The following is a 23,865-nucleotide window of genomic DNA, read 5'->3' as shown; positions in this document are numbered from 1 at the left end:
AGTGTATCCTGCGGTGGTCCATATTCGTAAGCAACTTGTGCACAACTCGAAAGATGTGCATATTTCAAAATAATCCATTTTCTATTCTGATATAAAACCTAGGCTTGCAAGAACGGGAAGGCAAAAAAAAACACTTGATATTTTACCATTTTATTTGTACCGAAAGGAATCGGATTTAGTGTTTACTCATTGCTATTACTATTTTTCGAATATTTATTTTCGGACATAGACATGTTAGACAATTGTACTAAAAGGTGCCCTTTCACAGATTTGGGCATGTATTGAATTTTGTCATTTAATGCTTATTATTTATAAATGTAAACATTGGATCTAAAAAGCTCTCGTAAAAAACAGGAATAAAATTAAAGAAAGAAAACAAGTAATCCTCAACGGGGCTCGAACCACTTACTCCTGTAGTAAAAGTCTATCACTTAGACCACTTGTCCATCCGTGCTCATACTATGATTTTTGTATTTTATACTTACATCACCACTCCTTGTAGATTCACAAAACTTAACGACAACAACAAAATCTCCAAATTATTCAATAGTTTCGCGTTTATAATTTTCAGGTTTTTAAATCGTCAAAAATGCATATATAGATATTGGATATTTTAGAGCATGGAAGATGTTTAGTATTACTGTTTCCGTACAAATGGCATAACTACAACAAAAATTTGCGAATCTGAAAGGTTTTAAAATCGTCAAAAATGCATATAGATATATAATGGATATTTTAGTGCACGGAAAATGTTTAGTATTACTGTTTCCCCACAAATAGCATAACTACAACAAAAATTTGCGAATCTGAAACTTTTATTTTAGGTATACGCTAGTCAGATAACGCGTTACAATAAACCGTGATAGAAGATATTTTATGGTACCATGACTACGTTTTGGTGGGTTCAGTATATGGACTGCTTGTTTGTGGTGGGTTCAAAATATATGTACTGCCTGTTTATGGTCCAGTTTTGTAAGGAATAAAACTGAACACTAAAAATCTTAATAATTATCTTTTTCCAAAGGAAATCTTTTTTTAATTAAACGTTTTTATATTCAACAAACATTACCTAAAATTATATGCAAAATGGTCTTTTCAATTGGACAGATTTGCACAAGAAAAACACTGAACAAATTTATCTAAACATCGGAAACATTTTCAAGCATAAATGCACAATTGATCTTATTATTTTCACTAAAAAAAAATCATATTCAGAATTGGTCCTCCGATAAGGTGTAACTTAGTAGGGCCCAGTGTTCTCAGGAGGCACAGGCAGCCAGCGATTTCACTGGTTTAATGCTAACAATCTTTGCGCTGGCTTCTTTCCCCCAAAATACCAATTCAACACAGCGCAAAAAAACACCATTTAAATTCTTAGTTACTGGCGCTTGATTGGTCATTGTTGGCTCAAGTACTACTTACATGTATTATACTTACATGTACCCCGGGTACGGTAAATATACTTAAACCTACCCGGGAATTTTAACTCTAAATCGATTGTTGGCAGCTATCTTTTAAAACTAATTGTGTTCACATAATTCATTAATGTCTGTTTTATGTTAAATGGCCTCTATATCATCTAAACTCAAACTCAAAAAGCATGTTGATGCAGTTTTTTTTAAAAGAGAAGTTTGATTAAGATAAACAATATTATTTTACTGTAATCGGTAGCGTGTTTGAGGACATCGGATTTGGGGCGAGAATACAACTCTGGCACAGTGTATTATCGCCCGAGTATGTTTAAGTATTATGTATTTACCATACCCCGGGTACATTTAATTAAGTAAACTTAAGAGTACCCGGGGTACATGTAAGTAGTACCTGAGCCGACAACGACCAATTGAGCGTTACTGGCTACATTAAAAATATAATTGGCTACTAATATTTTAGGGAGAACACTGCTAACCACATAAAAAATCTCGAATATAAAAGGCCTATGTCTTGTGAAACCAAGACCATTTCAAAATTACCAGTGCAGGGTTTGTGGACTTATACATACTTGCACCACTGCTTAATCCTAATTTGAAATGCATTTATTGCTTGTATATGGGCAATAAGAACTATGACAGGCATGTGTTCCAGGCCAAAATAACTGATGTCATAATAAATTGAGTTCATATCACTTTTTCAAAGTTTTTTTTTGTACAAAACAGTTTTTGTTGTTGTTTATTTTGAATAGTGTGGTCAGTTAATTTCTATAATATTAGTATTATTAATTTATATTAGTACATTAAAGTTCAGTACTTTATTTCACAGTACTTTATTGCAATATATAGATTATTAAAAGCTTAAGGTAGCGCATCCCTAATGGGCACATATCCAAATATAATTTAATTAATTATTTTCCTAATCAGCATCATTTCACTGAACTACATGCAAATTTGAAGGTAGGCCTTCCATGCTTTTAAAAAAAATATACCGATTTTTTCAAAACTACCCTCACGCTCGGAACTTGTCCAGTTTATTTTCACCCCTGGGGTATATAAAAGTTCCATAATTCATTCAAATTTCTAAATACGGGCATGCAGTTGGTGTGTACAGATGCAGTAAAGGCGTTTAAAGTTTAAACAAGATGAAATAAGTATTCTTTTACAGACATTTATTATTTTTTTAATTTTATTTATGGAATAGCGCCATGAAATGTAAGTGATTTCAGCCAAGTAAAAATTGGGTCGGTAAAAAAAAAGTGTCATAAAATTCAAAATAGTATCATTTGAGTTATATTTTAAACTTAGTTTTTATGGAAACACTATATACAAAAAAAATACCAATAAATAGACAGATTTACCGTTTACTTTTTGAAATAAAAATAAAAATGCAACATGCATCATTCGTATTTTCAGCAGTAAAATACCCAATTTAGCCATAACGTTGTTTTAATTTTAAAAATTTAAGGATGTGCATACAATTTTCAACATATTTAACAATAAACATAGCTTATATGTTATATTAAATCAAATTACGTTATAAAAGAAATAAAACGTGTCGCAAAAAGTATGCGATGTCGGCAGGATTCGAACCTGCGCGGGAAGATCCCAAAAGATTTTTAGTCCATCGCCTTAACCACTCGGCCACGACAACTTCACATCAGTGCAACCTTAAATTAGATATCCATATGAAAACAGGTAAAAAGGCTCGTCGATCTTTGAAGAAATCGCGAAATTGTATTTTTCAGATGAAAATTAGATCCAAGTGAATATTTATAGTGAAAATAATGTATTCTAAATGAATTAGGTAAACACATATCGAAATTCGAAGTTTGAAAAAAATAAAATGCATCTCTCGGTAATAAGCGATCATTGAAGATCGGAAATGATCGTAAAATAAATCGCGGGAAATCATTAGAGGTGCGCTACCTTAAGTTCTGTTTATATTGTTAAACTGTGTTTGGGTCAATAGTCTGATATTGATACTAGACTCATCTTCAGATGCCTTTCACATTTACCACCCAAATCACTGAGATATAAGTTGTCAGTTTACATTTCAGAACCAAAAAACCCTTCTTTGCAAGGGGCCTCTTTTTCTTCCCCTTAACCAAAAAGGCCCTTTCCCCTACAGAAATTTCTTTAAAAGCATGCATTTTTCTTTAAAGTTTCAATCTACCTCAGTATTTTTCATTCCCCAAAGCCAGAAAATTGTGTCTTTTTTCCCTGAAAAAAAGGCCGTAGCCCTTTCCCCAAAGTTGGTGTTTTGGCCCTGCATTTTGCACAGTATACAGCCATAGAACGTTGTCACTATTTCCCTCACCCATAAATACTCATGGGAGTACATGTATTCTGGTTAATATTTTTCTCAGAAATATTGGTGGTATGAGTGGGATTCAATATCAGACTATAAATCCATGCCTTTACCTTTATGAAATTATTTATATACTGTATCCCTATTTCTTCCTATTATGTGGGTTTTGTTCCTTCTACAGGTAGACCATGACTGCGAATGTGTCTACCAGTGAGATGTTGTCACGGCAACACATACTTGATGACCTGGATGAGTTCATCTCAGGTTGCCAGTCCCGGGTCACAGACATGCTGGAGGTCCTGGGGTGGACGCCTGAACACTTCATGCAGGTAGGTAGAGTCCATACTTTATCAACATTCAGCCCGACTGTTAACAATCTGTATAACATGAATTTCAGATGTTCATAACTTTTTTGCAATGCAGCTAGCCACACTATGGCACACATTTTTTGAGTCATTTGCAATTGATCATCTCCAGGGGACGGTTTCAATAAACATCGTATTACACATTCACGACACGATACATTTTTTGAAGACACATAATTGCTAAAGTCCATATCATATGATTATAAATTTTCAGTACTTACCAGGTAACTAATTACATGGACATCTCAAGCACCATATATATTTGGCGAGCATGGCGAGCTAGTTCGTCTACTTATTAAGATTACAAAATTCTCTCGTAAGTTAAAATTGTCGTATGATCGTTTATGAAACGGCTCGCAGGGCTTTTCCTCACCATTTTTGGATTATGACCTATATCCACGACATTGGGAATTTATTTACTAAACAGCAGAAAAAAAGTGTCCTTGCTTTACATTACAATTGAAATGCATGCTATTTATTTAAATATTTAGGTTCTATATTAGTAATGTATAAGTGTTCTTGCTTTACATTGTAATTGAAATGCATGCTATTTATTTCAATATTTATGTTCTATTTATAATATATTTAGTTAAAACATTGCTTTTTTAGGATCGGAGTCGATGTGTCTGTCCTTACAACAAAAGCCACAGGATGCCGTCCCATTGCATAGTTTCCCATGCTCCTCTGTGTTCTCTAATAAGCGAAGGTTACACCAAGTCAGAGGCAGTGAGTGATCTCTTTGAATCCCTTTATATCTTTAATTTTTATAAGCTCAACTTAGTGAGACTAGCTTGGTAAGTATATGTGATCTTTCTTTGGTCATTGATGTGCTGGCAATAGACTAGCTTGGTACCGTAAGAATAAGTGATCTTTCTTTGGTCATTGATGTGCTGGCAGTAATTGGGACCATAATTGCTTAAGATACTTTTTTTATAAAATCTAAACCAAATTTTCGTAGTTGGTGCTATACTGTTAAATCAGAGTTGGTTGCTTTTGGGCATCTTGGCCCTATTGTAAGCCCATTTAACCCTTTACCGCTTAGATGCGTATTTATACGCATTTGTTATCCCTCAGAGTTATATTTAATTTAAGACCTTTCTTACTCAATTCAAGTTTAAAAGGCTTCATTTCCAACCCTTAGTAACTCAGATGCAGCAAACAGTATAAAACCTGAACAGACTGTGAATTACCCATTTTCACTTTGCTTCTGAGTAGGAAAGGGTTAATCAAAGGCTGTTTTATTGGATTATTTCCAGGTCCAATTACATACTTCCCACCGGTATAACCTAGTCTAGCATTTAAGGTCAAAGGTCAACTTAAGTTAATAATTCCTTTTTCTTAACCATAGCAGTTTCTAGCAAGGCTTGATTTTCAAATTACTTGGCAGAAGTCTCAGGCTTTTTCTTAAAGATCAAGGTCATTATTCATTTATTAAAAAAACTCCACATGTATGTTAAAATTTGGGAGTGAAGTGGAAGGTCAGGCGAGTCAAGTTATTCAAATATTTGACCTGCCATGTGATATTTTTTTCCTGATTCAGAAATATTTATCAAAAGACAAAACTCCTGCCACACCAGTAGAAAGTGAAACAAGTTGCAAATTAAACAAAATACTGTTAACAAAAGAACTGCTTTGGTTTTGACAATATCAATGACTCACAGAAACAGTAACATAAATGTCTAAGATTAATCTAATTGATGAGTGTTGAGAACAAGTCCCCTTAATCCGTTGGCAGCTCGTTTGTCCCAAGTATCGGATGATGTTCATCTGTCTGACAATCCCTAAATAGAATGACCTCCTGATGATGGGATGAGCCAGGACTGATACATGTTTTTTTCAGATTGTTGATGCTCATGCCATAATTTCTGATTTATCTATAATGATTTCTCCAGGACTAGGATTTTGTTAAGTTATGGTTCATTTTCATATCATCGATTCTCAAGTGAAAGAAGTTATACCGTAGTTTATTGTCATATTAAGATGACAAAACTGTGTTTCTCACACACATTGACACACATGTAAATATCATTTCATGGTCTCCAAAACCCACTAGATATAACTTGTATTGATTTCCATGGACTTTTGACAAAGGCATGGTTTATGTAAGCTTGGCGCAGTTTCTGCTGGATACCTGAACAAGAATAGTTATTTCGTTATATAGATATTGTTCTTCATTTATAACATTTATATATAATGTATTTTAGTAAGTAAAAAATAACATGATTACAAGAATGCCATATTTAGTTTTATGTTAGCTAACTATCTGTTCATGTCTTTGCAATATCAAACACTTTTAGCACATCAAAAAGCTCTTGATATTATTACAATTCTCATTGCAAAACCATTTAAAAAAAGTTGTTGCAGTAAGTTGACAATATTAATTTAAGAAACTTGTTCTGGTGTTCACAATTCCTCCATTAAATATGTGATGTGGCACACTTGAAAGCTTTTATTGTTATTGACGTGCTTCCCCTCACATGTTTTGCTCTCTAATCAGGGAACTTGTCAGTCTTTTTATGGGTTTGTTAGCTAGAAATAGAATGATTACATGACAGAAGGATTGATTGTGAAAGTGTTTCCACCTTTACTGATGAGATTTGTCAATGATATTGAAGCTAGTTTTAATTCATAATTTCAGTAACAGTTAGAGTAATTGATAGCTTTTAAGGAAAAATTATTTTAGATAACAATTACTGGTGTAAAGTATTTTTGGTTTATTGACCTACTCAATATTTTTAAAGGGTATCTTTAAATATAATTGTAATGACGCCACAAAAGGAGTTGTTATGAAACAATACACTAGCCTGTATGACTTATATATATAAGTACTGAAACATTATTCAGATTGTAACTTAAGCATTTATTAATGAAATAAAAAAAATAATATATTTTTCATGTGGATGAAATAATTTTGTTTTCACCTAAAACGTTGACATACATGGCTACGTTGTAAATGAAGACTGAAGTTTAAGCATGATCACAATGTTTTGCTTTGAGAACTTCGGTGAATTTTTTCTTATATATTTGATCTTTTAGTTTTATAAGTTGATCAATAACAATTTATAAGATCATCTCATTCAACCATTAATCATTAAACAATACTTGAACATTAAACCTATTATTTCATGCTTTGGATTTTTAAGTCTAATGATCTACGTTTTTTTTACTATGCAGAAAGCCATTTTGGAGGACAGGTCCTACTTCTATGACAATGCCAGCTGTGTCTACCAAGTTAAGTTAGGTGAGAATGTTTTGTACACCCCACATATCTGTGTAGACATTTGTAAAGATCAGTGTGTAATAGTTGTTTTCCTTTATTAGAAGTTAGTGTTTTATTGGGAAAGAAGTAATCAATATGATAGCAAACAAGTATGGATGTTTACTGGACAAATATACATACTGCATGAATTTATGAGATTTACTCTAATTTACATTTTTCATGCAAAAGAAAAGTATACCGGTACTATGTTTACATGAGCCCATTTTGCTAATCCTAGAAATACCATAAGTATAGAACTACCAGTTTCACAGAATTAAGAAGCCATACCACTTTTAAAGTCTATTTTTACTCACAGTTATAGAACTTGTCAGACTTCCTGTGGTGTAACATTACAAAACGAATGCAATCACGACATGGAAGTGTGATGGAGGCTTGGTTGGCATATTTACAACTTATTTTGTATGCCCCCGGATCGAAAGATCGGGGGTATATTGTTTTTGGCCTGTCTGTCATTGTATGTGTCCGTGTCTGTCCAAAACTTTAACCAAAACTTAAACCTTCTTGATGACTTTTGCAATATTGAACATAGCAACTTGATATTTGGCATGCATGTGGATCTCATGGAGCTGCACATTTTGAATGGTGAAAGATCAATGCCAATGTCATCCTTCAAGGTCAAATGTCAATTTTTTTTTCAAAACTTAAATCTTCTTCATAACTTTCGCAATATTGAACGTAGCAAATTGATAGTTGGCATGCATGTGTAACTCATAGAGCTGCACATTTTGAGTGGTGAAAGGTCAAGGTCATCCTTCAAGGTCAAAGGTCAAAAAAAAATCAAAGCGGCGCATTAGGGAGGCATTGTGTTTCTGACAAACACATCTCTTGTTTTTAAATATAGAAACATTTTCAAGTCTTTTTCCTTCACAGAACCAATAGTAGGTGTCTTTTGAAAGATGTTGAGAACGGTTTGGATCGAACGTTGGACCTTCTTGTTATAAGTTTGTACCATATCCACTATGCCATTGGTACCTTTTGTTTTGCCTACGACAATAACAAAGTTTCTACATTTTTAAACAGATTTTTTGAAACACTTACTTATTCAGAATTTTTATCTACACTATTCTAAGATTTTGGTCACTTATTTGTCTACCAAAATTGTTAAACATTCATAACTGGTTAATGCTCAGTTTTGGAAGGTGTTTTTGTGGTCATCTTTTGCAAAGTGCCTCAGGATTACTTGCACACTTTTATTTTCATAAATCATACATTAATTAGGGAGAATTTATCTCTATCATCATGATTTATTAAATATCTTCTTGCAATAAAAAAAGCATTTTCTTAAAATGCTAACACTTATACAGATGAATTTGAGATATTCATCTTTGTCACTATTAACCAAAACAATTAAGTAGTTATTGTGTACAAATTTATGGGTTGGAAAATTTATAGACGCTTTATTACGTTGTTTCTTCAGTTGTTTTCATCATAGTGTAGAAATAAAAACTTATCTTTGTTGTGCTTTTAACGCAATTCTCAAATTGAGAAAGCTGCAACTGTCATGTTAGTAATAGTCTAATGTATAAAATTGTGTAAAAACAGTTTCTGAAGTAAGGTTGAAGGAACTGGATTTTGAAAACTTTCATATGGATAAGGTACATGTACACAATCAACAAACAAAAAGTAAGATTTTTGATAACTAGAAGATTTGTGAATCATCTTCTTCATGTACAATAATGATACATGCAATTAATTTTTGCTTTGCTTTTTCAGATTTAGATACAATGAATTCTTGGCTATGGAATCATCATGTTGAAAATCACTCTGGTAAGAATGCCTGCTATATGTAAGTGCAATTAAATGAAAACTAAGAAAGACATGTGTTTCCAGCAACTCTTTGTTAACAAGCAGACACTAGTTTTTTGCAGACATTTGTTTGTAGTAGAGATTAGTTTTTTGCAGACATTTGTTTGTAAAATGTTTATTTAAATTTTTTGAACACATTATGTATTGCGATTTTATATATACTAAATTTTGGGTCAATTTTGTTGTTGTTTCTTTTACATGGTGTAACTGCATTTTCTGGATGTTTTTGTGGATGAATAATTGTTAATTTCACTTTTATATTATGGTGCACACCAGCCCTTACCCTACCTATTCCAGCCATCTGAACATCAAAAATAGATCAAAGTATTACGGTAAACTGTTTTTCAAAACTTTCTTGAGGGGATTTCATTCAGACTAATAATGTTATTTAACATGAACACAATTCAGTGTTCTATGGCTACAAGAAGGTTCCCCAGACGGCTGAGGAGGAGCAGGTCCTTATGAGCCGAGAAGACCGTCGTGCTGTCGCTGAGTACGTCATCTTGCGGGCACGCGCCGCCAACAGGTTGAAGGAGGTCGGACGTGATGAACTGCTTGTCTCAGAGAATCTGGCAGACCTCATTAAGAAAGGTTTGATTATCATCCTCCCTCAGCCCCTCTGTGAAGAAGCTGGGGTATGTTTCTTTGCATCTGTCTCTCGGTTGGTCTGTACACTGCTCAATTAAGTGGATGGTCGCTCAGTGCATAATTTTGTTTTAACATGGTACCTGCAAAACCTTATAACCTAGCACATTGGAATGGTGTTTAATTTGGGGCTTCTGGTAGATGCCTTTTGATTTTGAGTTAAAGAAGTAAAGGTCTCGGGGTGGGCAAACATGTTTTACTTACTTACATTTTTTTTTAATTCACCTGTGCAAAGCAAAGCATGAGGTTTAAGGACAAAACTTTTACATCAAGTGCGATGTCTGTTGTGTGTTACCCCTAAAATTTTCATTCAAACTACATGTGTGAGCTAATTTGAACAATATTTTACAAGAATCATTCTTTTGGTCACAAGAGCTTAAAACATTTTGTAAAATTAAAACTTAAATTATTTATTTCAGAAACCAAAAAGTTCATGTTTTTATTATATATTGTATAAGATTGTATAGTGTCCCCCTACTTGGTTTGTTAAGGAAATGTCCCTGTGGTCAAAACTGGCTGCACATCAGGGTTCACATGATTTGTATAGAATTGTATATACGGTACGAAATATCTTAAATAATTTTTTCAGAAACTGCAAGGTCAGAAGTTGAATATTTGGCATGTAATATTGTCAGTGGTTCTCTTCTATGGGTATTCAAATCATGACCTTAAGACCAAAGCTGGCTTTCTTGTACTTCTTAAACTCAATACAGTATAAAGGATGAAGTCTCTGCCTAGATATCAATAGATATTGAGTTTGATTCTTACTCAGGATGTCTGAGATCCTCCAGGCAATCGCCATGAATTGGTTAACCCCATTAAACCGACTAGAGCGTTTGACTTAAGTCAACTGAAACAAGAAAATGAAAACCTCTACTAGTTGCTGTCTCATGAGGATTTGTCAAACATTTGCTGCTTGTTGTGTTTCAGAGAATGCAGAAAAGCATGACCTTGACCCTGTGGAAGAAATGGCAGCCCTGAGGGACTACCGACGCCGACGGCAAACATACAGGGCCAAAAACGTGCACATTACCAAGAAGTCACACACCGAGGTACAGTGATTTGTTTGTAGTATTTTTGTCTTCTTTTAAATATCTGTCACAAAATATAGAACTTCAAATATTTATAATACTCAATTAATTGGTACCATATTTTTATTCTGTCTGACAACATTTTAACGATTATTACCATTTTAAAATATTCTTCATTTATGATTTTTCAAAAAAACAAAACCATTTTATGTAATTGTTTATTGGTTAGTTTACAATCTTCATGTTGTTAATTATCAAGTTAAAAATCTAGATTTGGGGCACCTATTACCATAAAATTGTGTTATTATGCCCCCGGTAGGGTGGCATTTAGCAGTTGAACAGTAGGTCAGTCTGTGCGTCCGTCCGAAAACTTTAACATTGCCCATAACTTTTGCAATATTGAAGATAATGTAGCAACATGATATTTGGCATGCATGCGTATCTGATGGAGCTGCACATTTTGAGTGGTGAAAGGTCAAGGTCATACTTCAAGGTCAAAGGTCAAGTATATGGCTTCAAAGCGGCGCAGTAGGGGTCATTGTGTTTCTGACAAACACATCTCTTGTTTTTGAATGTGTTGGTAATATGTGATGCTTTGCAATGCAGTATACATGTTAGTACATTTTGTCCATTATGCTATTATGTGGATTTAATAAATGACTGCTGAAAATGAGGACTTTGGAATCTTTTATTGAACATGGCATGAACATTTAACTCTCCAGGTTTTGCCTTTATATGAATAAAGTCTATGTTGTTTTTTTTGACAAAGAGATGTCTGGATAAAATAAGCTGTTACCACTTTACCATTTTCATTTTAGTGTAAAGGTGTTTAATGACTATTCAGTCAATTATCTAATTTTGGTCATGATAAACCTCTCCTTGCCATAGCTGATATGTGCTATACATTGGTAATAGCTTTTTAAGTGTCACTATTGAACTTACTATCAGGCTTTTGCCTGCAGATCATGCGTGAAGTGATTAACAACCAGATGGAGATGTACACACAGTCCTTGATGGATGAACAAGATCTGGAAAGGTACCCGACCTTTGTCTTGTATTAAAGAAGTTTCATACCCAATCTTAATTAACCATCTTTGTATTACATAGATCAAAATAGCCCTAAAGGCTGAGTAATCCCAAATTGTTTAATCATTCTCTTAGAGCAAGAAAAAAAAATCTTATGGCCTTTATCAATGCAAGAAAAACCCAGTTCTAATTTACCAAGGCTTAGGGTTCTTGCTATTTAAATTAAAATTCTAACCTCAAAAAAAAATGAGCCGATGGTACCTTGTCGTGTGTTTGTTGTTTGTATCAAACTGTGATATTTTGCAAAAATGACATACTTAAATAAAACAAAAAATTTCTTGACTGTCAAAATATGAATGTTGTTACATTTACTTAATCTGCAACAATTAATTGTTAATATTCTTAACTTATTTTTTTTTCATTATATATAAATTCATTTATACCCATCATTTTCATTCGAATAAAAGAGCTGTAATGATCTAACTTCTGTTTTTGTTGGAAGTGCTTTTTCAATATGTGTTATTGTGGTTAGCATTATTGTTATTTTAATTTATTTATGTATTTAACGTAGTTGTATTACATAAACATACACAGTTTGAAACGTATAATATATTGCTTGATATTTACTTATTATGTAATAAACGTTAAAGAAATTTAATTTTAAAGCTTTAGTTATTCCTGTTCGCTTAATTTTGTACTATTTAACAAGTAATTATATCCAATATTTTTTTCTTCCAAATGAAGAAACGGTCTATTATTGTTATAAATTGTTTTTATCTTACCATTTCTTATTTTACAGGGATGCAAGAAATCCGGAATTTAAAATACCTATTCGTAATGAATTAGGTTTTACCTACCCTATGGAAAATGTTAAACATGAGCATAGGTCAAGGTCAAGGACACCTAATAGCTCATCAAGGTCAGAAAAGAGGTCAAGGTCACGTTCTAGAATAAATTCAAGTGCAAAAGAGTTGGAACCAAAACACAGGTAAGATTTCTTGAGATTTGTTTGGTTTTATAAATGTGTATTAAGAGTCTTGTTCAACATCCTTGTATCATACTTAGAGTTACAGTCGAAACCCGATGGCTCTAACTTGCTTTGCTCGAATTTCCGGTTGGCTCGAACTCTCATCAAAGCATTGATTTTTTATTGCTATATATTCATATAAAATTTTGTCGGATGGCTCGAATTCGCGAAGCTCAAATTATCGGATGGCTCGAATATCGTATATGCCTTTACAAAGAAAGCTCAAAAATGTATATAAGCATTAGATATTGGTCTTTGTTTATTATTCAGCAAATTTACTCAGAAGCAATTGTAGTTAAAGCTTTTAAAATATTATTCATTAAAAAAAATCACTTTTTGGAGCAATAAATATATTCTGTTAATAATTATGGCCTCTCTGTGATGAAGTAACAATTTAATGAAGGTCCACACACTTCCTTCAGATTGAGGGAATCATTTTTAACAGATGTCTTAAAAGCTAATAAGATCACTATATGTCTGCTGCTGGTTTATGAGTGGTGTGCATCTTCAACTTTGAGCTTGTAACCACTGTAAAGTCTACATTTATCATGCAATCTTGATAAAAATTTATCAGAATGTTTATCATGACAATATCTTGCCAACTTTGAACCTTGGTCACGTGCTTTCAGACGTTAATTTTAAGAAAAAAAATAGCTGCCAGTTTAGAGGGCTTATTTATGATTCAATCTTGATGAAAACTTGGTCAGAATGTAAAACTTGACAGTACTAAGGCTGAGTTTGAATCTGGGTATCGTGAGTTCAAAAACTAATTTACCAGTTCAAATGTTAAAAAAACCTAGTTATCACTCTAGAGGCTAATTCTTTGACTTAATCTTTATTTACATCAGTCAGAATGTTCATCTTCTCGGCTGAATTTCATTTTGGGTCTTGTGCATCCAAAAACTTTTTCCAGGGACAAATCTTTTAAAAAGCTAATACCACTTAAGAGGCCATATTTATGACACAACCTTAATGAAACTTGATCTGAATGTTTATCTTGAAAATGTGATGGCCATCAGCCTTATAGGTAATTTTTGACACATGGGGGTAAATACCCCCACTTTTCAAACCATGGGGGTAAATTGTCGAATTTTGCCATGCTTGAAGGGTAATTTGCTCAAAGCAAAACAAGAATATAGCTGGGGTACAGACACACTACTTTAATCATGTTAAACACAATGAAACATTAACTATGTGTATTCATAGTAGCAGGTTTCTTAAAGTGTTTTTATGCTCCCCTAAAAATGTAGGGGGGAGCATATAGTTGCCGCTTCGTCTGTCCGTGTGTCCGTCCGTCCGTGCACAATTTTTGTCCGGGCTATTTCTCAGCAACTTACAACCGGAATTCAATTAAACTTTATGGGAAGCTTCACTACCAAGAGGAGATGTGCATGTTATCAGCCGGTTGTGGTCGTATGATTTTTCACAGAGTTATGGCCCTTTGAAATTTCCATTAACTGTACATATAGTGCAATTCTTGTCCGGGCTATTTCTCAGCAACTAATGACCAGAATTCAATTAAACTTTTTGGGAAGCTTCACTACCAAGAGGAGATGTGCATATTATCAGGGGGTTCTGGTCGGATGATTTTTCACAGAGTTATGGCCCTTTGAAATTTTCCATTAACTGTACATATAGTGCAATTCTTGTCCGGGCTATTTCTCAGCAACTAATGACCGGAATTCAATGAAACTTTATGGGAAGCTTCACTACCAAGAGGAGATGTGCATATTATCAGCCGGTTCTGGTCGGATGATTTTTCCCAGAGTTATGGCCCTTTGAAATGTTCCATTGTACATATAGTGCAATTCTTGTCCGGGCTATTTCTCAGCAACTTATTACGGGAATTCAATGAAACTTTATGGAAAGCTTCACTACCAACAGGAGATGTGCACATTATAAGCCGGTTATGGTCGGATGATTTGTCACAGAGTTATTGCCCTTTGAAATTTCCATTGTACATATAGTGCAATTCTTGTCCAAGCTATTTCTCAGCAATTTATCACGGGAATTCAATGAAACTTTATGGGAAGCTTCACTACCAACAGTAGATGTGCATATTATCAGCCTGTTATGGTCGGAGGATTTTTCACAGAGTTATGGCCCTTTGAAATTTTCTATAAACTGTACATATAGTGCAATTCTTGTCTGGGCTATTTCTCCCCAACTACTGACTGGACTTCAATGAAGCTTTAAGGGAAGCTTAACTACCTTGAGGAGATGTGCATGTTATTAGTGGGTTCTGGTGAGATGAGTTATGACCCTTTGAAAATTTTAAGTTGCTAAACCATCCATTGTATTATTTTGTCCAAAGTTATGCCCCTAAAGACGTTTCCTTTAATCTGAATATATAGTGCAATGTTGTGACAAAAAAAAAACTTTGGGGAGCATCACCGGTCTCCGACGGTTTCTTGTTGTTTTTAGCTCCACTGGCCAGAGGCCAGCGGGGCTTATGTCATGGTCCTGTGTCCGTCGTGCATGCGTGCGTGCGTAAGTGCGTGCGTTAACTTTTTCTTTTAACATCTTCTTCTCCTAAACTACAAGTCCAATTCTGATATAACTTCTCACAAATGTTCCTGGGTTTAACCTCTTTCAAATTTTTTCAAATTATGCCCCTTGGGTCAAATTTGACCCTGCCCTGGGGATCACAAAATTGAAAATTTGCTTATATAAGGTCTATTTTATGAAAACTTTCAAAATCTTCTTGACCATAACCATTGGGCCTAGGGCTATCAAATTTGGTATGTAGAGACATCTAATAGTCCTCTACCAAATTTCTTCAAATTATGCCCCTGGGGTCAAATTTGACCTAGCCCTGGGGGTGACAAAATTGAACATATGCTTATATAAAGCCTATTTTGTGCTAACTTTAAAAATCTTCTTGTCCATTACCGTAGGGCCTAGGGCTATAAAATTTGGTATGTAGAGACATCTAATAGTCCTCTACCAAATTTCTTCAAATTATGCCCCTGGAGTCAAATTTGACCCTGCCCCGGGGGTCACAATATTGAACATATGCTTATATAAAGCCTATTCTGTGCAAACTTTAAAAAAATTCTGTCCATAACCGTAGGGCCTAGGGCTACCAAATTCGGTATGTAGTGACATCTAATTAGTCTACTTAGTTTGTTCAAATTATGCCTCTGGGGTCAAATTTGACCCTGCCCCGGGGGTCACAAAATGAAAATATGCTTAATATATCAGCGGCCCGCAAAATAAGCGATATAATTGGCTGTCGTTTCCCAATCTTCCAATTAAAGTCGGTTTCTTAAAATGTGTTTGGTATTTTCGTATGCAAATGGCGCCGTTGTAAAGCGAAAATTAAGATTATGGTTATTATAAGATTATTAATCAAATTAATGACTGACATCATAATTATAGTTTGATAGGAATAATGAAATGTGTTTGTCAACGAAAAAGCCTGCGTTTTAGACACAAGAAACACATATTTTGTTTAGAAATGTGCTCAGTGAATTTGTGTCACGGAAACCAGTGTTTCTCACTTTCTGTTTGCAAATTGGAGTTGAGTCTACTTGCGAAGTAAAACAATTTAAGAGAGGATCTTTCGAACATGAAAATAGACAAACATGATTTGATTTATATGATAGTGGATCTGTGTATAATCAGATTCATATGCATATTCTGCTTTATTATGTTTGTCACGCTGTTCAGTTAATTGAAATAGCATTGAACTAAAGATGTGAAATGCAAGATATTGAAAGTTAAACAAATTAAATATATTAATTTAACTCAGTTTAATACATCATAAGCACAAGAAGAACACTCAAGTGTGTTTGTTTATATTTAGTCCATTAACCTTGTTTGTATATAACATTTTATAAAAAAATTGTATTGTTTGTTTTCACCAAATGGTTAGTATTATTCTTTTATGTTAACATTCTTTCAAAATTCTTGTTTTATTATATTGATCACAAAAAAAATTTGAATGACATTTTATGATAGATTGCAAAAAATATTTGTTCAAGATAAACTTAATAACAAATTTTAAGTGATTTTAATATTCAGTAGCAAAAAAGTAAGGAGAATCCAACTTAAAAAAGATGTATCTATTAAAAGTATATTCTACCGATGCCGTGAATAAACATGACTGCCGCTAAATCTATTTCTAGCAACCTATCAGAAAATAGGTCAGATACCTTATTTCAATATATGGCAATCCTAGTATTTAAAAAAAACAAACATAACAGGTAACCAACGTCAGATGGAAAAAGTAAAGGAAAGTTAGGTCAAGCTAATTGTTTGTCATGATATCTCTTTAAACCTCACGCCATATGCAAGTAGTTTTGCCATGATCGCAACATCTTGATGAATTGTAATTCAATTTTTGTCTCATAAACATTTACTTTGTTTAACAAACAACCTCTACAAAGTTATCATTCCTACTGCCTTTCGGCACCTTATGAACCTGAAAAACTCGTAACTTTATGTTTCCTCTGGCAAATATCTTCTTTGTACAATAAACAATTTCTTCACCACGTTAACAATCCTGCTACACTCACTAATGCCTCAAGAATGAAGTTAAGTTCAGGTGATATACGTCATTAGGTATTTTGCATATGTCATGAACTATAAAAGGAACAGAAACTTTGAAACCTACAAACACTTTGGAATTTTGGAAAAAGATTCATGATTGAATGAAGGAACTTTCATTAATCTTGTAGAACATGCGTAGATTTGATCTTCAGCATCTAAAAATTTGTGAAATAAAAAGAACAACAATATCTTTTGGAGATAAATGTACCTACATTATAAGCAAAGGACCTGTGCGACAATTCCTGGGCTTATTAGTCTGTTTAGTTAAAACCGTAGTAACGTTTTCCATATATAAAAATGCTCACCCTTCCAACTTTAAGCGCCCAGTGGGACAATGGATAGAAAGAGAAAGTCACATGCTTGAGTACATTTCAACCCATGCGCATTGCACACTTTTTTCGCATAAAAAAACAGTGGAGCGATACAGGGCCACCATGGCCCTCTTGTTTTAACTGTGCTTGGTTTATAGGCTTCCACAACCTAAGCCACAGAAAACTTTTTTGCCAACTTTCAACAGTTGTTTTATTAGTGTTTAAGTGTTTCCTTTTTGATTTGAAAACAGAGGAAATTCAATCATTCAGCATTGGCAGTACAATGTTTTTACTCGATACAACTTTTGCCGTATAAAAAGAATCATTTTAACTTTGAGAAGTAATTTGTTTTGGCTTCGAAGAAGCCATGCTGACCTCTTCATGTGTCTAGATGATACATACTGACTGGCTAAGTATTTCTACAATCCAGCACACAAATTATCTCTAATTTTTACTTCAACCAGTCTCATATTTTGGCAAAAGACAATCAGCTGTTTATATTTTTTGTTTAAGTTGTACGCAGAGAATTTACATCATTTGCGTAAGTCCAGATTGGCTTGCTTAAATGAACGCACGGAAATGATAAATTGAGCATATCTTGATTTTTCTAATGCGTTTATTACGCTGATACGCAGCTTATCTAGAACGCTGGCCATGTGCTAATGTTGTTCAAGTGGGGTAAAGACAAGAATTAGATCACCAGGTCAAGTCTTCAACTTGGTCTCTGTTAACAACTTTTAAAATTCAAAAAGGGTATCAATTAGTTCAAGCTTTTTGCCAAAATTGTCTTTTAATGCTTCTGGAGGAATAGCATTCCATGATTTGGTCAAGACATGTTCTTCTAAGCATATATCAAAAGTTAAGGGTAAAATTCTTTATTTTCTTACATTTAACAAGGTATTTTTTATTATTGCATTATTTTTAACCTGTAGTAACATAAACTTTATAATCAATTAGTGTGACTTATTTCTGAAGTAGATTGAATTGTTGTATAGTTGAGAAATACTGTTATGTTACAAATAAGAACAGTATGGTTGGAATGTCACAAGTTATGAGATTCAAACTGTCATCACCTTCACTTGATCTACATTTGTGTGTATCTTGTTTCTTCATGGTAAGATACATTTGATTCGCACATTTTGACAAGAGCTAGTGTCTGCTTATTTTACAATTATCTATTGTTTAACAACAGTTTAAATTGAAAAATTTGATTTTGATGTTGAAATTATTATCTGAAATTTTAATTTAATTTCAATAAAGATCTTATAAGAGTGTCCTTATGTTTATCTTAAGTGTCTTTCAAGATGCGGTTACTGATTGATTTCTATTGTACATGTAAACATATCAAAATGCCATCTCATGTTCCTGCAGGAGTAAGTCACCATCAGCCCAGAGGTCAGGATCACGACAAAGGTCTATGCAGAGATCAAGGTCACCGCATAGGTCAAGGTCACTTTCTAGGCAAAGGTCACAGAGTACTGAAAGGAAATCCCACAAATCCAAGAAGAAAAAGAAACATAAGGCTCATAGCCGATCAAAAAGCCGCGACAGGTACGTTCTGCTGATTTAAAAATATTTTGCATAATTGGGTTTTTCAGTGAAATTTAAGCTGTTTTTTTGACAACATTTATAAATTAATTGTACAACTGAAGAACATTTGAATTGTAAATACTCTCCTAGGAATAAACTTAATGTATGAAATAAATTCATAATTATGTCTTTATCTTTATATCAAGGAATAGCGTGCTTCTAAAGTCATCATTAATAACCAAATCGTAATATACTGTACAATACAATTAGTATTTCTTGAAACTGTAACTTTATGGGTCTACATTTATGAATTTTGACATTATATTAACAGTGAGAGTTATTAAAACTAGAAATGGCGCGGCAGAGGCCGACGCGTATCCCCACGCCGCATGTTTGAACCAGGGACGCCCCAGGGTTGGTAATGGGGCCATGCCTAGTTGAGATTGACCATATTGTCATTAGAGAAGTTCAGTATCAATTAGAAGTGAATCGGTGTAGAAATGAAGAAATTATAGTAAAAGGCAATTTTGGATGGGCGTGGCCTATGTGGGCGGGGCGCCCCAGGGTTGGTAATGGGGCCATACAATGTTGAGATTGACCGTATTGTCATAAGAAAGGTTCAGTATCAATTTGAAGTAAATCTGTGTAGAAATGAAGAAATTATAGTAAAAGGCAATTTTGGGTATGTGTGGCCTAAGTGGGCAGGCGCCCCAGGGTTGGTAATGGGGCCATGCATAGTTGAGATTAACTGTATTGTCATAAAAGAGGTTCAGTATCAATTTGAAGTAAATCATAGCTACTCATATGCGCATAGCTACCATGTGTATAAGTTTCAAGGTTCTACTGCTAATAGTGTAGGAGGAGCAGGTGGCCAGGACGGATGGACGTACAGACGGTCATAACCACAATATCCCTACTTTTTCTCCGAAAAGCGTGGGGATAATCATGTACCAATATGCAGTATACAACAGTCATTTTTATTTGTAAAATGCATTTTAGCACCATTTGTTTTACAGTTCATTAAAACTTTATTTAAAATGTATTGTTGAATTAAAATGTTTGTTATTTTACCAGTTTCTTTCAGCATGACTATCAATTATTACTTGGAAGGGCAAAACTGCACAATCACAATCAATTTACACACAAAGTGTTTTTATTGGTTATGGCAGAATTGGCATGTTCTGTTGTGTTTAGAGCAAAGCCTTTTCATTTTCTACTTACAGAGGCCATAAAAAGCACAAGAAACACAAGCACAAGAGATCCTCTAAAAGCCCTGAGATCCAGTGACGTGAAAAATGTTGAAATGCTTCATGACTACCTACGCAACGGTCACATGATTCTGTAATCATTATTTTACAATCTGTGGTCAAACTGTTGCACTGTCTTATCAATCTGTGGTAATATGGTCCATGAGTGTCCGTTATATATTTAATGTTGTTTAATCATTTGTTAAATGTTTGGTTATTGTATGATCATTTATTTCTAGCTTCAGGATCATAGGCTACATCTTGATCACATGATATTTGGTTCACGGTCCCACCGTCCCTTTCAGTGTTCAATGACTGGTCACAATGTGGATCATGTGTGGAATAGATCAAATGGTCAATGGTCACAATATCTGAAATCTTGTGATCATGGGTTCATGATTCAAAGTGATGACACAGGAAATAACCCATGTTAGAATGTGCTGTCTTATTTAAAGGTTCAGTAATCTCCCTTTTATTCAATATATCTGCAAATCAACTGCCATACTATAACAATTCGTTTTGTAATGGACGCTTTCTGCTGTGAAGTCAAAATGATGAGTATATATTTTTGCATTTTTGTTTCACTGCATTGCAATGTATATCTTCTGGTCTTTAAATGTGTGTGTGTATTTCGAAGTTTATGAGGTCCTGTCACCAGCACACCTACCTAATTTGCTTACTAGACAAACGAAAGTTGGGAAGAATATTGAATCATAACTGCAACTACCAGCTATTTAGTTTTTACTGAAAGTTAATTAATTTTGGTGTAGTCTTATGCTGTGGCGGGAAACTGGAGTGCTGCCTGAAGGAAACCCACCTGTCCGGTATGGTGACCACCTACCAAACCCACATGCTCCAAAAAGGGGGATTGAACCCGGGTCGTGCTTTGAGAAGTGAGAGGCGCATGTATCAACCACTGCGTTTACTGGACAGCCCTGTTCAATAAGTAATCTATCAGTTTTGTCTATCAGTGATATCAATTACAAAACAAATGAACATTTTAATTTAACACATGTTTTGTGCCTTTATGCCACATTTGTCCATGTTATTGTATTCTAAATTGTCAGCATGTCTATTCAAAAATAAATATAGTTATCTTTACCTTTATTTGTTTATAGAATCGTCTTGATAAATACAGTTTCATTTTTTATTTATGCCAATTTTTTGCATTCAGCTTTGTGATTCATGTTTGTAGATGGTACAAATATCTATCACTATCTTGATAACATTAATACTCATTTACTACACACATTCGGTTCGATAATTTCATTCACTAAATGAGTCCTTGCGACGGGGGAACCCCTTGCGACCAGTATCAATATTCGCTGATCCGCGCATTTAATATGAGCCTTTTTATTTATAATTCACCAAAACAATATCGGTGTTCACGATTTTAAAATACCATTCTTCAACATCGGGAATGCTATTTTAAGCTCACCTGGCACAACGTGCTCATGGTGAGCTTTTGTGATCACCTTTTGTCCATCGTGCGTCGTGCGTCGTCAACATGTTGCCTTGTGAACACTGGAGGCCACATTTATTGTCCAATCTTCATGAAACTTGATCAGAACATTTGTCCCATTGATACCTCGACTGAGTTCGAAAATGGGTCAAAAACTAGGTCAAAAAAAAGAAAAAACCTTGTGAACACTGTAGAAGTCACATTTGATGCCCAATCTTCATGTTACTTTGTCAAAATGTTTGAAATGTCGGTTGAGTTCAAAAATGGTTCCGGTCCGTTGAAAAATATATGGCCGCCAGGGGGCGTGGCAGTATTCCTTATATGGCTATATAGAAACCTTGTGAACACTCTAGAAGTCACAATTTTTGCCCAATCATTATGAAACTTGGTCAAAACATTGGTTTCATTGATATCTCGGACAAGTTCGAAAATGGTCCAGATCGGTGAAAAAACATGGCCGCCAGGGGGCGGGGCAGTTTTCTCTATATGTATATAGTGAAAACATGTGAACACTCTAGAAGTCACACTTTTGGTCCAATCTTCATGAAATTTGGTCAGAAGATGTGTTTTCTGGATATGACAGTTGAGTTCGAAAACGGTTCGGATCGGTAAAAAAACATGGCCGCCAGGGGGGGTCATTTTCCTAATATTTTTATAGGAAAAAAGCTTGTGAACACTCTGAAAGTCACAGTTTTTGCCTAATCAACATAAACTTTTTTCTAAACATCGATTTTATAGATAATCTCGGACGAGTTCGAAAATGGTCATGATGGGTGGAAAAACATGGCAGCCAGGGGGTGGGGCAGTTTTCTCTATAACAGTCTCCTATTAGAAGACACATTTTTTGCCCACTATTCATGAAATTTGGTCAGAACATTTGTTTCCTGGATTTGACAGTTGAGTTCGAAAATGGTTTGGATCGGTAAAAAACATGGCCGCGGGGGGGGGGGGGGTCTTTTCCTTGTATTTATATAGTAAAAAAGCTTGTGAACACTCTTGTTTCCTGATTTTCTGGCAGTTTTGTCTGAGCTTTCCTCTTCCTTTCTGCTGGTTTACCTCTTCCAGACATTTTGTGATGCTTTTGTTATATAACCAAGAAATATCTCTGCAGATTAATGCAGATTTTTTAATTTCGATTTTTTCTGTAGGTTTAATCCTAGTAATCCAATGCCAGAAAGGAAGTGATCTCAGAACTTTATATAATTTAGAGAATGGGCAGTAACTCTTACTCATGAATTTAAGAGAACTCGTTATTCATCAACGTACTTGTATGCTCAAGATACTCTCCCTTGAAGGGTCCACATTTCTGCTAAAATAAACTGGGTTTTATTGTTAAATACAATAACCCACATTATCAAAGATTTGTGTTTTAAAACGGATTTATTGATGTTTTAATTGGAAATATAATTGCATGGTGAGTCTGAAAATAGTTCATTATTGTTTATTAACAATGCTCTCAGGGGGTGGTAGTTTTTTTGTATGTCTACAGTTGTTTATAGTGAAACATTGTGAATACTTTTAGTCACATTTGAGTTCAATCTGAATGACACTTGTTGAGTGCAAATGTTGTTATCATATCTTGATTTGGTTTACTCAATTAGTTTTAATAATATCATCTTCAAACATGGTGACAATCTTTATGAGCATAATATATTTTGCTCATGGTGAACGTTTGTGATCACCTTTTGTCAATTGTCTGTCTTCCGTTGTGCGTCATGAATATTTGCCTTGTTAACACTGTAGCGGCCACATTAATTGTCGGATCTTCATGAAACTTGGTCTGAAGATTTGTCCCAATGATATCTTGGACGAGTTCAAAAATAGTTCAGGTCTGTTGAAAAAC

The 23,865-nt window shown here is 34.3% G+C and overlaps 1 protein-coding gene and 1 non-coding gene across 5 annotated transcripts; one reads left to right on the top strand and one right to left on the bottom strand.

The window, feature by feature from the left end:
* The first annotated feature begins 2 nt into the window (after positions 1-2).
* Positions 3-21,661, top strand: LOC127857809 (U11/U12 small nuclear ribonucleoprotein 48 kDa protein-like). 4 transcript variants are annotated; one of them, XM_052394478.1, is made up of 11 exons: positions 3-26; positions 3,920-4,067; positions 4,713-4,829; positions 7,278-7,344; positions 9,097-9,150; positions 9,598-9,780; positions 10,765-10,886; positions 11,828-11,901; positions 12,691-12,879; positions 19,155-19,334; positions 20,537-21,661. In XM_052394478.1, the coding sequence occupies exons 2-11, from the start codon at positions 3,927-3,929 to the stop codon at positions 20,598-20,600; spliced, it is 1,191 nt and encodes a 396-aa protein (XP_052250438.1). In that variant the 5' UTR covers positions 3-26; positions 3,920-3,926; the 3' UTR covers positions 20,601-21,661. The 4 variants fall into 4 exon arrangements, with proteins under 4 accessions (XP_052250438.1, XP_052250435.1, XP_052250436.1 ...); XM_052394475.1 differs by lacking the exon at positions 3-26 and adding an exon at positions 44-120; XM_052394476.1 differs by lacking the exon at positions 3-26 and adding an exon at positions 129-274.
* Positions 3,000-3,081, bottom strand: Trnaf-aaa (transfer RNA phenylalanine (anticodon AAA)). The gene has a single exon. It is a non-coding gene; the product is annotated as a tRNA-Phe (tRNA).
* Positions 21,662-23,865: the final 2,204 nt, after the last annotated feature.

This window comes from Dreissena polymorpha, chromosome 14, assembly GCF_020536995.1.
Source record: "Dreissena polymorpha isolate Duluth1 chromosome 14, UMN_Dpol_1.0, whole genome shotgun sequence".
Lineage (NCBI taxonomy): Eukaryota > Metazoa > Mollusca > Bivalvia > Myida > Dreissenidae > Dreissena > Dreissena polymorpha.
This window is presented reverse-complemented; position numbering and strand designations above follow the sequence as displayed.

Coding starts and splice junctions, on each gene's coding strand:
- LOC127857809 (XM_052394478.1), top strand. CDS start 3,927: ATGACTGCGAATGTGTCTACCAGTGAGATGTTGTCACGGCAACACATA. Junction 9,151..9,597: donor TCATGTTGAAAATCACTCTG/GTAAGAATGCCT, acceptor AACACAATTCAG/TGTTCTATGGCTACAAGAAG. Junction 10,887..11,827: donor CCAAGAAGTCACACACCGAG/GTACAGTGATTT, acceptor TTTTGCCTGCAG/ATCATGCGTGAAGTGATTAA.